This window comes from Rhinatrema bivittatum, chromosome 4 (assembly GCF_901001135.1).
Source record: "Rhinatrema bivittatum chromosome 4, aRhiBiv1.1, whole genome shotgun sequence".
NCBI lineage: Eukaryota > Metazoa > Chordata > Amphibia > Gymnophiona > Rhinatrematidae > Rhinatrema > Rhinatrema bivittatum.
This window is the reverse complement of record NC_042618.1, coordinates 230,435,637-230,449,753: the sequence shown is the minus strand read 5'-3', so window position 1 is coordinate 230,449,753 and position 14,117 is coordinate 230,435,637. Positions and strand designations below refer to the sequence as shown.

The 14,117-nt window shown below is 41.7% G+C and overlaps 1 protein-coding gene across 11 annotated transcripts in view; it reads right to left on the bottom strand.

Annotated features, from left to right (window-relative positions):
• Window positions 1-5,074: 5,074 nt before the first annotated feature.
• ADA2 (adenosine deaminase 2) overlaps window positions 5,075-14,117 on the bottom strand; it is a 113,623-nt gene continuing 104,580 nt past the window's right edge. For all 11 annotated transcript variants that reach the window (XM_029599862.1, XM_029599854.1, XM_029599851.1 and 8 more), the window contains 3 exons: window positions 12,300-12,457; window positions 9,619-9,821; window positions 5,075-8,520 (listed from right to left, as the gene is read on the bottom strand). In XM_029599862.1, coding sequence (XP_029455722.1) covers window positions 8,409-8,520; window positions 9,619-9,821; window positions 12,300-12,457 — 473 coding nt within the window. In that variant the 3' untranslated portion in view covers window positions 5,075-8,408. The remainder of the gene's footprint in view (window positions 8,521-9,618; window positions 9,822-12,299; window positions 12,458-14,117) is intronic.

The following is a 14,117-nucleotide window of genomic DNA, read 5'->3' as shown; positions in this document are numbered from 1 at the left end:
TTCCGGCAATGCTAGCATCAGGAACTCAGCCAGAGGATGGTTCTGTCACACCTCTGTGGCATCGCAGCTGTCTAGGGCCAATCCTAGGGAAGAACAGGAGCTTCAGATGCCTGAGGGCAGGGCTGGTGCAAGGGTATTAGGCGCCCTAGTCGAACCTTCTACCTTGCACCCGCACCCCTCTCCCCAGTCCAGGGCTTGGCTCCTGCCCCAAACTCATTCACTCAGACAGGCCCCCTCTCTTACACACATTTAGGTTCCTTGCCTCATTCACACACGCACTCTTACACAGGCTCCATCCCTCTCTCTCACTAACACCATTGCTCTCTCATACACACACACATACACACACGCACAAACAGAGGTGTTTCTCATGGCCTGCCGAGACTCTGCTTTTCTTGGCTACGAGCAGGATGGCTGATGGTCACTGTCTGCAAAGTGTCTGCATTTCTCAGCCATGAGCAGGATGGGTGCTGCTCGCGGCCCACTGAGTCTCTGCGGCTCACGGCAGTGAGTGAGATGAGCTCCACTTGCGATCCCCCATGGCTGGCGCCCTACGCGACTACCTAGTTCGCCTATTGGGACACACCGGCCCTGCCTGAGGGGCCTAAGGAAGAGCAGGATTTTTTGTCAAATTTGTGTTATCATGCTCAAGGCATTTTACAAAATTAAGGGGAGAAAGCACTGGCATAGCAGGCCAGGGACACATGTCTCACTCTAAGGAACTGGACCCTCTGCTGAAGAAGCTTTAGCTAGAGTTGGGGCTGAATATAACCTCAGCAGGCTCAGTACCTTCGCTGCTGGCCCAGGAGGATCATGGGGAAGGAACACCACAAGGGGATTCTTGGGTAGAGGAGGAGGAAGAAGGGGAGCTGACTTTATCTGCAGAAGAGGATTCAACGGTTAGGTTGTTCAGAAAAGAGTAGCTGGGGACCCTCAAGAGTAATGCAGTCCTTGAGGCTGACGGAGGAGCAACTCAAAGGGGACCCTATCCTGGCATGCATAAAGAAGCCAGCCAATGTAGTCCCAATATACGCTGCTATTCAGGATATGCTAGGCGCTGAATAGGATAATCTAGATTCAGCTTTAAGGATTAGGAAATCAATGGAAAGGCTATAGCCTGTGTAGCAGTCTGAAAAAGAGCACCTAGTTTGGATGTCAAACATGGACGCTGCAGTGGTAGCAGTCACAAGCAAAATAACCATTGGTAAAGATTTATCAGATTTTCTAGGTAATTAAGTTTATTAAGTGTAACCCCTGTCATGGTTGAACCTGGGTAACAGTTCCAGAGGCCATATCTCAAACTTCATGGGCCGCTGATGTGGTCCATCTCCTCTCTTTCTTTCCCCTTTTCCCTTCATCCTCTCACACAGGATGACTAGAAGTCATTCTCTCCTTGGATCTTGGTGATCTCAGATTCCACTTGCTGGAACTTCTCCCAGATTATAGTGAAGTAAAACATTAAGTAAGCTTGAGTCCCAAGTTGCTAGGCACTCCAATTTAAATAAATTAAGTAAAATCTTTAAGGTGGATTGGGAGGGTGGAAAGAACTCCCATCCAAATAATATGCTCCATGGAGCCAGAAGTTAATCAATAAAAAAAAATTAGACAATAGTACAGGACATGCTGCCTCTCCAAAATCAAAAAGGGAATCCACACGGTAAAATGGTGCATTAGCACTAAATGCTAGAAGGACATACCCATACCTGGGAACTCTCCAAATTTGGCCCAGAGACTCCGGTTTCTGAACAAATTGCCAGGTCTCCGGGCCAACACTCGAAAATTCTGGGTCCCCTGCTGCATAAGACAATATGAAAAAGTAGCTGGAGCAGTGTATGTTTGAGGAAGAGAAGTATGTGTGTGAGAATGAGTATATGTGTGTGAGAGTGAGTGAACATGTGAGTGTGCTAGTGTGAACTATAGGTTTGTGTACATGCTGCTACCAGAATCCCTCCCCCCGTAATGATCTCAGGGTGACAGGAAATCAAAAGTTCCCAGGTATGGACATGCCATTTACCAGCTTCCACATACAGGAGCTATAAACCAACATTCTCATCCATAGGTCTCTTCCCAAAACAATTTCTATATTCTTTTATCTTACTACAGGATCACTACATAACTTTTTGGAATATTTTGGGGGTATTGTTTTTTTACAAAGTGGTATTCAAAGAAACTACACAAGTTTTTCCATTTTTTTCTTTTTAATTCTTTTGAGTTTTTGCATTCATATATTTTTGGTAGTGGTTTTTTTTGTTGTTTTGTGTATATCTATTATTTGTAAACCGGCATGATATGATTGTATCATGAATGCCGGTATAGAAAAGCTTTAAATAAATAAATAAAAATAAATAAAAATATTTGTATGTATTTATGTATGTTTTTTGGGCCTGTCATTTAGTGAATGACATGCTTATATATTTTTTTATTTTAGTGGTTTTATTTTTATGTTTGTCATTTTAAGTTATTTGATTTGATTCTGTTATGTACTGATGAATTAATAAAGATTTGTTTTACATTTGTATGATTGATATTTATATGACTGTATATTTTGTGAATTTTCTAAGTAGCTACACAGTTTTAAACCATTGTACTATTTAATAAATAAACAGAAAAACACCTGGGGAGATAGGACATAGGTTAAGATGTGAGAGGATAGGTAATGAGGAGGTGAAGACACTTGTACCTGAGTAAAAGAAATTTGAACTGGATGGGGAGCCAATGTGATGACTTGAAAAGAGGGGTTACATGGTCATAGCGATGATGTTGGAAGATAATTCAGCTGTCTTTTGATTTTTTAGTTCTTTTCAATACATGTAAAAAGCATTTAGTGTCTGGTTCAATCCATCCAATAATTATCTTTAATGAGCAATTCTATCAGCAGACTCACGGAACAGCCATGGGTGCTACTATGGCCCCCAGTTTAGCCAATCTTTACATGTCCAAGTTTGAAGAATCTCACCTATACCCAACGCCCATTTTCAGACATATCTTACTGGACCCGCTACATTGACGACATTTTTTTCTTATGGCATGGAGATGAAAATAGTTTGCATCAATTTCTGGACTGGCTCAGTTCCTTGGATATTAATCTACATTTCACGATGCAATTCCATACTCAACAAATTAACTTTTTGGATATTTTAATTACTCAAAAGAAGATTCTTTTGAAACCACTTTGTATAAGAAGCCCACGGACAGAAATGTCCTATTGCACTTCTTCAGCTTTCACTCATACAGTCTAAAAAACAAACAATCTACCCATTGGGCAATTTTTGCACCTTCATCACCTCTGTTCGACTAACGTTGAATTTCTGACACAAGCTCAACGTTTATCCACCAGCTTACTCAATCGTGGATATCCTTCTAATACAATTAAAAAAGCTTTCAAACGAGCCTCTAATGCTCAAAGAGAATGGCTGTTGCTTGAGAAATCCAATAACTCGGATCAATCTCTTCTAGTGTGCACGTTGAGATATTCTTCTAAATCTGCTCATATAGCAGCAATAATCCGTAGATATTGGCATGGTCTAAAAGTATATTCATTTTTTGCAGATTTTCCAGTGATTGCTTATAGTCGGGGCAAAAACCTACGAGATCTTCTCACACATTCCTTTCTATGTCCAGAATTGACTTTGCAAACCGATCTCCCATTAGGTCATTGGCCGTGCCATAAATGTTCTATGTGTACACAAACTTTATCAGGACCCTCTTGGACTGATCACACAGGAAAAACTCACATAGCAAGGACCCATTCGGATTGCACCCCTTCTCATGTAATTTATATGATTATCTGTCCGTGCAACAAATGTTATGTAGGCAGAACCAAACGGCCTACATGCACACGGCTTACAGAACATCGTAGTTTGACTACAGAAAAAATCCAAGCTCCAATAGTATCCCATTGCATATAGCATGTGCACAAATTTGTGGATCTGAAGTGGCGGGTCATAGACAGCATTCAGATGACTAGTAGGGGGGGTGATCCACAAAGTTTACTAAACTATTACGAACAAAGATGGATTTACCGTTTGAATAGCATCTATCCTGCAGGCTTAAATGCTGCCATTGAATGGTACACAATTCTTTAAGTATATTGATTTGGACCAAATGATAGCAATCATGATGCTGGTGCTGATATCCATACGTGGATATCTTTGGTTGGAAGCCCTTTAAAAATGGTGTATGTGCGGCCCCTCTGTTAGAAGAAACATACTACCGGCTGGATGGTGAATTGCAGCTGAAGCTACATTATGTTAGTACGAATATTTATTGTGCCTCATTGAATTATTAAACTTGTCTTTGTAATTTTTTTTCATAAATTTTACAGAAATTTTCGGCCCCATGAAGAAGGCGTATGCCGAAACACGGACTGTGTCGGGCAGCCTCATTTGCAGCCTCTCAATATGCTGGGCTTATAAGTGTTTCTCCAACTAAGCTAAGTAGCTTTAATTTAAACAAAAAGCAATGAATGGTGTTTTTCGCACAGAAGTTCACTTATAATTTCTAAAGAACAATGGACTTTGCACATGAAATGTTTGGATGCACAATGCATTATAAAAAATTTCATTTATGAGCTATGATTATAACACTGGCAGAGAAAAGCCATGCTAGACTGCATTTACGATGATGCCCAAGTATGAGGTCATTTAAATGATACAAAAAATTGACAATAAGGGTCATATATCAGTTTTCAGATGGTAGAAATACATCAGTCTTTTTGTTGTTATTTATATATACATGGTGATTGCCTCACTTTAAAAACTTAGAGAGATTTTGTTGGTTGTATATATGTATATATATACACACACACACATGATATGGGAAGAGGAGCAGCAGACTGAAAACTAGAGAAGTCAGGGTTCTTACCCCACTGATGTTCTTTCTAAGTCACTTCATATCCATTGCCATAAGTGCAAACATCAACATAGAAAGGGGGGGGGGGGGAAGCCTTAGTAAATCAGGCCCATAGATTGTAAGCCCTCTGGAGACAGAGAAATATCTACTGTCTCTGAATGTAACTCACCTTGAGCTATCAATGAAAAAGGTGTAAGCAAAATATAAAATAGACCTGGTTGGCTAGGTTGAAGGACGGCAATCTATTACACATCTTTTTATTACTGAATATTAGGTAAAGTTTCAGTTTTTCACATTGGTTGCACAGTTTGAAACTGAAAACTATCAAGCGAACTCGGTAGCAAGATGAAACTTTGCACACAAATATTACAAATATTCAAACAATAAGTCTGTACATAAATGTTTTTCATTTCAAACAGAACATGGGTCTATACATTTTTTTTTTCCAATCAAATTGGACAAAATGTGTACACTGTAGATTCAAAATCTAAAATCAGATTTACAATTTTTAAACAACTAAATGTTGCTTCTAAACATTGAAGATGTCAACTGAAGAGGACAACATGACCCACCAGGTCTGCCCACCTACTTTTCTATCACAAGGATTACTCAATCTGTGGTCGTTTCCCTTCTTCCTCCTCCATTCATCTGCTCCTGTTGTCCACCAACCCATTCAGCACCTCTTGTCCTTGTGATTTCCTTTCTATAGAAAATGTTGTCCCCTGGTACTTTATTGAAGTCTGCTAGCTGTTTGAATGTTTGTATCGTATCTCCCTTTTCCCTTCTTGCTTCTAGAGAATACAGCTGTAGCTCCTTCAGTCTTCTGTGTATCATTTACAGAGCAAGCCGTGCAGCACTTTGGTGGCTCTCCTTTGAGTTGTCTCTATCTTGTGACCATCCTTTTGTAGATGCGATCTCCAGCACTGAGCAAAGTACCCAAGGTGTTGGGGGGGGGGGTAATCACCAGTTACCCGCAGATAAGCAACTTTACTGCCCGCTTTTTCTCTTTAGGCACTCAGGTATACTATCAGTTTTCCCAACAGCTCTGCCACACGGACTGCCTTCAGGTCAGCAGAGATGATGACTTGCAGGGCTTTTTCATGTTTGGTGACTGCTAGTTCTTCACCTCCAAAGAGGCACGAATATAGAAAAGGTATAGATGTAACAGTTAAAGGCCGGATTTTTAATTGGCCCACGCGCACGGCCGGGCCTTGCATGCACTGCGCGCATTTTAAAAGGGACCCGGCCGCACGCGTAACCCCTGTTACGTGCACAAGAGCCAGGCCTCGGCTGTGAGGCAGTCCGGGGCTAGATGCGCCCGGTACAGCAGCCATTTGCCGCTGTGCCGGCGCGCGCAACTTGCTCCTGCTCCTTTGCTAATGCTGAAAGCTATCAGGGTTTACAAGGAGATCTTATTTTCAAAAGGGTTTCTTAGAGGCCGGTTTCTCAAGTGTATTGGTGCCAATGTCCACATCAACTGAATTGTTTCCAACTTGCTAAATTTATTTGGCAATAGGGCAATTATGCTGACAGAAAGCATTGATGTTAATTTGGTGTTTGACTTAGATGGTATAAAATTTTACTATCCACAAATTAAAAAAATTGTCAGAAGAGGAACAGAACTGTAACAAATAAAATAATCCCCTTCCAAATTAATATATTAAAGGTAACTCCAGAAAAACAGTGGTGAGTTCAGCCAAATCATTTTTCTGACCATCAGAATAGGCACGCCCAAAAATAGTACATTCAATTGCCTTATTTTTAATCATATAGTCTAAGTGTAAAGTCCCCTCATAGTATTTTTTTTTAACATTTTCTAATGTACATAAAATCACTAAGATAAGTGATTTTAAATTAATTTAGAAGGGGATTATTTTGTTATAAAATTTTACTATCCCAGCCATAATCACAACATCATAATAAATCTGCATGGCATTCCAGGTTTAACAAAACTGTTCAAGAGTCAATTCACAGTATTAACAACTCCTTCTCATGACTCTGCAGCTGAGATCCCTCCACCTGGAAATTCACATAATGTTGTGCATGATTCTCTTTGAAAGTAGTTGGAAGCTCTATCAGACAGCTGGGGTGGCAAACACATTTGCCATTTCACCAATAACATCAGCAGCAGCTTCCTTCCTCTCAGCTGTTTACTCACCGTCTGATTCAAATTCTCTGCAGGAGGATGCCCAGTTCCCTCAGACTGGCTGAGCCAAAATTGTCTTATGCCTGGGGTGACTAGATTATACCAAAGGGGTTTAAGAACAGTGCAGTATAAGATGTTACCTCTTCCTTCTTCCAGCTCACACAGGCTGACATAATGCAGTCTTCATTATGTGGGCGAATACAGCCAATACCAGCATCCAGAGATTTCCAGCATTTTTTCAGAGACCCAGCAAATTCATACCAAATCTGGGAGTCTCTGGGTTTTACCCGGAGTGCCCAGATATTCTAATAAGTGAACACTAGAATGAAGTGAAATTTGTAAGAAACATTTGATTTTATATGAAAATCTGTTATATTTGTGCCTGAGACTTAAAATGAAACTGAAAGCCTTACTAGACTTGGGTGGCCTGTTCAAAATGAAGAAGCCTGTCTAAATTTTGGCCACTTCATTACTTACAACTGTTCTCTGTGAAGTGCTATTGCGGCTCTGTTGGATCGCGTTGAGGCTCAATTGATTTTCATTCCGTTTCTTTCGTGCTTCATTGATTCATGTTGATTTTCATTCTCGAGATGCAAAACGTAACTAGGACTGGTGCACTAAGGACTGGAGAGGTGTTCTAGAAGGAACAGTGGTGCACCTGCAAACATTAAATTTAGACAGAATTCCACACAAAGTCCTAAGATTTTTAGTCAGTCTTATGAAAACTGGTGGCACCCGAAACAAATTCCAAGGGTAGTGGCTCCAAAACCAACTGCAGTATTGCCTCCTCTCCCTGACTTTTAATGCATTTTCTTCCCAGAGCTCTGCCCTATGACCCTGTCATGAGTACATGATTGGCAGACCTTAGTCTACCTTACTATTAAGCTCCTCTTTGGGACTGGGTTTCCACTTCCCTTCTCAAATGACTCTTTCCTAGCTCTTTCCTGAGCAGGTTTATATATCCTATTACACCTGTATTCACATCTATACACTGCAAAACTCCCAACAATCAATCTAAAGTGGAAGGTGGAACCTAGAAATAGGAGAATGGGAAAAAAAGAGTGGTCATCTTGATAGGTCACCAACAATATCATCAAGTTCGCATGTAACTGAGATGGTGGCCTGTGCTACAGAATCACACTGCCATCTCTTCTGTCTCATATGCGTGGTTCACAAATTGAGTTTTGCTACACCAAGTCATTAGGAAATTAGATCACACATCCTTCATTCCTTCTTTCTGATATTGGCATCCTTATTTTAAAATTCTTTATCCCATCATCATCATGGCTTTCTCTCTCTCTATTGTGTTAAAGGGTCAGAGTATGAAAGGCGAAAACATTTATGAAACCCGTGGACACTCTCAGAATGCACACTCAGTAAGGCACGGCAGCTGCGGTTTGCTTCTTCACTTCTAGAGCTCGTCTGTGGGAAAAGTGCTGGCAAGCTCATCTATGAAGTTGCTCCATTTCTTCATCCAGATTGCTGTTGCTTTTGTTTTCATCTCTTGGGACAAGGCACTGTAACTACAGACAGGAAAGGAAATTGGTCAGGCCTAGCTTTAGATCATGATGCATCTTGTTCAGGGGAACACCAAACTTACAGGCCGATACAGTACAGTGCGCTCTGACGGAGCGCACTGTTAGCCTGCTATTGGACGCGCGTTTTTTCTTACCCCTTATTCAGTAAGGGGCGGAAAACGCGCGTCCAACCCACCGAACTTAATAGCGCCCTCAACATGCAAATGCATGTTGATGGCCCTATTAGGTATTCGCGCTCGATTCAGAAAGTAAAATGTGCAGCCAAGCTGCACATTTTACTTTCAGAAGTTAGCACCGGGAAAGTGCACAGAAAAGCAGTAAAAACTGCTTTTCTGTGCACCCTCCGACTTAATATCATGGCGATATTAAGTCGGAGGTCCCGAAGAGTAAAAAAAGTTAAAAAAAAAAAAAAAATTGGAAGTCGGCCGGAACACTGCACACTCAATTTTGCCGGCGTCCGGTTTCCGAGCCCATGGCTGTCAGAGGGCTCGAGAACCAATGCCAGCAAAATTGAGCGTCTGCTGTCAAACCCGCTGACAGCCACCGCTCCGGTCCAAAAGGAGGCGCAAGGGACGAGCCTCCTTTTGCCCGATTTTACCGCCAGGCCTAATTTAAATACTGAATCGCGCGCACCGGCGAGTGGCCGGTGCACGTGCTAGGAGAGCGGGCGTTCGCCTGCTCTCTCGCGGACTTTACTGAATCGGCCTGAGAGAGAGGGGGCAGGAACTGGTGATGAGAAGCAGAAAAAACAAACAAACAAAAAAAAAAGATGCTAGTCTGATTTTTCATATTACTACATGGGTAAGGCAAGCTTGAGGGTGACTCATGAGATGCCTGCATGACAGAAAAATAAAAATAAAAAGAAATAGGTGTGATATGATGGATAAGTAATCTGGAGATTCAACATGATAGCTGACCAAAGGAATTCTAGGAACTATAGAAAGAAGTTGGCAAAATTCTCTTCAGAGTGAAATATGAAGAGTTATGGGCGTCAAGAAGAAGCTATCCAGAGACAGAGCCATTCTGTGAGTGTGTGTTTGGGGGGCGGGGAGGGAGGAGGTTGGGGCTGAGAACTATTCTTACCGTATAGAGTTCAAAGCCAGTTGTTTTAAGGTCTTCAGATCAGCCTTCATTCCTCCAATACCCATAAACACCTCGTAGAAGTCGTATGACACACCCTTGGCTCCAAAAATGGACGGATCATCAGAACTGATCACTATAGGATGTCCATCAGCCAGAAGAACAGAAGCAGGATGGTTTCTCAGATCTGACACCATCATTAAGATCTAGAGTGGAAATAGTTTTGTTTTTTGTTTAATTCTACTTTTTTTTTTTTAACCTTTCAGAAAATCATCACTGGTAAGGAGTCATCATAGATAAAACTAACAGAAAAAAAATAGGAAAAAAAGCTGTACACTCAGTACAATATGAAAATGTTTAGATTGAAACAAACAGATTTTTTTTTTTCTCACGGTTTTCTGCAGTCCTAGAAAGTGGGTAGACTGCCAAAACAACATCTGGCCTGCTATTTTCTCATGGGGAAACCTACGAATTCTCACCATGTTTTCCTGACTGAGGCTATATATTGGCAGCCAGCAGAAAAAGTGGTATATAGGGAAGGTGACTTTCCGACAGCCCAGTCAGCAGTAAAGTTTGAGAGGGCCCTGTACACACAGACTTTACCAAGTGTTTTCAAAGCAAACTTATGTGTGTAGGTTTGCTTCGAAAGCACTTGCATAAATGGCCTGAGCACATGCACACATTCACTGGCATTAAGGCAGGCGTAACTTACACCTCTACACTTAATGCAAACCAAAATGTCTATGCGTAAGGTGCCGACTCCGCCCTCCAGCTCTGCACCCTAGAACGCTTCATAAAAGGTACAGACGAAACCAGGTTACCCACACCGAGCCCGGGACAATTTCAGAGCAGCCATTTGTGCACACAAGTCCTTGTTTTATGCATGCACATGGCTTTGAAAATTACCCCTCCCCCACCCCACGAGAGGGTCATTTCACCCATTTCTGCAGGTGAAACCATGCTTTATCCGTGGATATGAACTCTTGCCAAACAGCCTGCCTGCTACAGAGATAAAAAGTACACAGGCAGGGCCTATATGTGCATGATTTTACCAGCAGTCTGGGCAGTTGGGGACAGGGTTTGGACTACCCACATACTTTTGCATTTTGAACAGTACGTGCATATTTTCCCCCTGGGGGAAAAAAAACAAACCAAAAAAAAAAAAACCAAACTATGCGCACACGTTAGCAGGAATAAATGTGTGCGGCCAGCTTTGGTGGGGTAATTTTCAAGAGGGAAAGCCCGCGCCTATTTTCCCTTTAAAAATTGGGGTGAAGTCCACAGAACGGCAGTACTACATAGCTGGTGCTACAGCTTTAAACACTGATGTGCACCTCTGGCAGAATATTCCTGGAAAATGTTAGCGAGGAACCATATATCTTGTATGACCGAGGCATGCATACAGGACCTAATGAGGACACCTTTCAAAGTCATCGAAGGGGGAAAGAGCAATCTGCCCATAAAACCTGACTGTCAAACTCAACCTTCCCCCAAACTATGTAAAAAGCACGTGGCAGCGTTCCACGATACATACACGTGCCTTCAGTCGCGTTTGTGCAAGGTGTTCCCAGTAGGCATTATTTTGGGTGGGGTGAGAGGATAAAACACATGGATTATATATTCAAATCTATACATGTTATTTTCCATTAAAAAAACCAAAACCACAAACTACCCACACCAAAAAAGTAGGTGAAGGAATCCACGGCAATTTTTAAAGGTAAAGCATGCACGCTTTCCCTTTGAAATTTAATGCAAAATCTGTGAGTGAAAGGTAACTGGGGGACTCTGTAGCCAAGTGGCCAGTTTGAAAATTGCTCCCCAGGACTTATTGACAGACAGACTGAATTAAAAGTTGCAGGAAAAGTATTCACCAGTGGAAGAGCTGCATAGGCTAAGCTCAGGCAGTGCTGCTACCGCACCCCCACCTACACTACAATGACTTCTAGGCCTAAAAATGTCTGTGCATTATGCAGAAGGCTAAGACCATCCCTGACTCATTTGGGCAATATATTAATGGACATATTTTTGAGGGGGGGGGGGGTTGGATAAGCGGTGTCTTCTTGTTCCAGTTCATTTGAAACTGGTCTCTATTGGGGCTAAGGCACCATAAGTTTAACTCAGGAATTTTTAACCCTCACCCCCATCTCCTAACTTAGCCACTGCAGTGACCTTCCTGGGGCCCACAGATCACAGTTGCCTCCATAACTTGGTAGAGATACACTCTTGAATCTGGCCTCTGCAATGGCTGGGACTCTCTCTTCCCTCAGTCTTTTAGTGCCAGCATCTCCAACCCTGGCCAGAGTGAAAAGGAGAAGACAGGCTCGGGAACTGAACCCAGATCTCTAGCGTGTCAGCAAGTGGCACTGCTTTTTAGTACAGTAATAGCAATGCTTGATGCCCAGTGAGATGTCAGAGCTTGAACTCTAAGACCGTGCCTGGATGTTGTGGACACAGCATTAGCATTCCCTACAGGAGGCACTAAAACTTTTGGAAGGGGATCAGATGGATTTACCCCAATTCCCCTGATGTAAAGCAATGGAATAGGTCCCAGTCAAAGTCTAGACTATACTAAAGAACAACAGAAAGCTCTAAAGAATAGTCAATCACTATTTTTGTCTCATGATTTTAGGCACCTACTATAAACGTTATCTTACTGGGTACACACTTAGTCAAGTAGGCCCTACCTGGTTAGAAATGGGACAGATTTCTAGAGGGACAACCATATCCAGGGACATTTTCCTGGCTAGCGGGTGTTTGAGGAGAGCAAACCCATGGCCAATCCGGCTGGTGTTTAACAGCAGCGCATCCAACACGTTGTCATCCACCTCTGTGCCCTGCCAATCTAAGGAAAAAGAGATAGAGCACAGAGAGAGAAAGAAACAGAGAGAGGGTGAGTAAGGTTTCCTCATGACAAAGGAAGAGACATCAACAGTGCAGGAAGGGAATAAATCAATTTGAAAATCTTACTTAAAAGAAATACATATTTTCCAAAGACCTTATCCATCTTGTACTTGGGGAGGGAAACTTTCAAAGTGATATTCACAGATTATAAAGTGTTTTACCCAATGGATATTGGCTATCTGAAAATTTCCTACTCTGCATTTGGCTAAAAGTACACACATACTACAACTTCCATTTCTTAACAATATTTTGTATCTCGTGTGCTTGTGTCCAAACAGTTCAATTTTCATTTCATAAGCCCAAAAAACTTTGTTCCAAAAAGTTTCGGGATTACCAAAGGTTGGTTTTTTAAAATATTTTAGACAATGACTTTTGTGATGAGGTTGTAGAAAAAATTTCCCTCTGACAAATCTCCCATGCAGATCATTATTTTATAAGCAACTCTGTACTTCAATCTGTAGACAAGTACTCCAGTGTCAACTAAACTTTTCAGCAGGTCTTTGAAGTGATCTGTGGATTCTGTTTTATAGATCTGAATCAGTTTTCAGACAGTTCTATCAGAGATTTTTCTTGGTATTCCAGATCTTGCCTTACCTTCAATAGTTCCATGTAACTTACATTTCTTAACAGTGTTTCTAACAGCTGAAATTGCAAGGTGGAGATTTTTTTTTATATATATAGCCTTTCCCTGCTTTGTAAGAGTGAATTTTCATCATTTTCAAATGCTCAGTCAACTGTTTAAAGGAGCACATGGTTGTTGAAAATATCACAACATGAAACATTAGAAGGGTCAGAGTATTTGTTCAACCATTTATTTTATTTATTTATTTAAGGTTTTTATATACCGGCAATCATGAGAACATATCTTGCTGGTTTACATGAAACGGGAGTGCATTAAATACATCAAACTAGAACTGAGGTGACCGAAGGTACAGTTACAATTAACAAGGGTAGCAAAACTTGGTGAAGAGGAAGAAATAGGAAAGAATAAATTGGTTAAACGATATACAAGTCAAATTACAAGTTATGTGCAAGTTATGTGCAAGGAATTGTCTTCACCTTCCTAACTGAAGGCCTAACAAGTCAATCAACCTTTTAGGCCTTATTAGCAACTTTTTAAAAAAATGTATTGAATTAATGGAATGGTGTCCAAACTTTTACAAATACCATATTCACTGTTTTATTATATTCGATCCATTAAAATCTGCAAATAAATAGTAATTTTGCATTAAAAATTGCAGACAGATGTCATAATCAACTTTGTACTATGCAGAGGTTGGGTCAGCTTCTGTTCATTTAGGGGTATATTTTAAAAGACAGCGAGCGCGCAAACAAAAGTACGCTGGATTTTATAAGATATGCACGTAGCCGAAATCGGAGCGGCCTCGGAGGGAACTTTCTTTCCACCGCCCCCCGCACCTTCCCCTCCCTAACCCACCCTCCCGGCCCTATCTAACCCTTCCCCTACCTTTATCAGAAAAGTTACTACTGCTTCCGGGCAGTAGTAACTTACCCGCGCTGGCGTGGCAGGCCCCGACACAGGCCGCTGTATTGGGGCACTCGGCCACACCCCCGGACCGCCCACACGCCCCCGAACACGC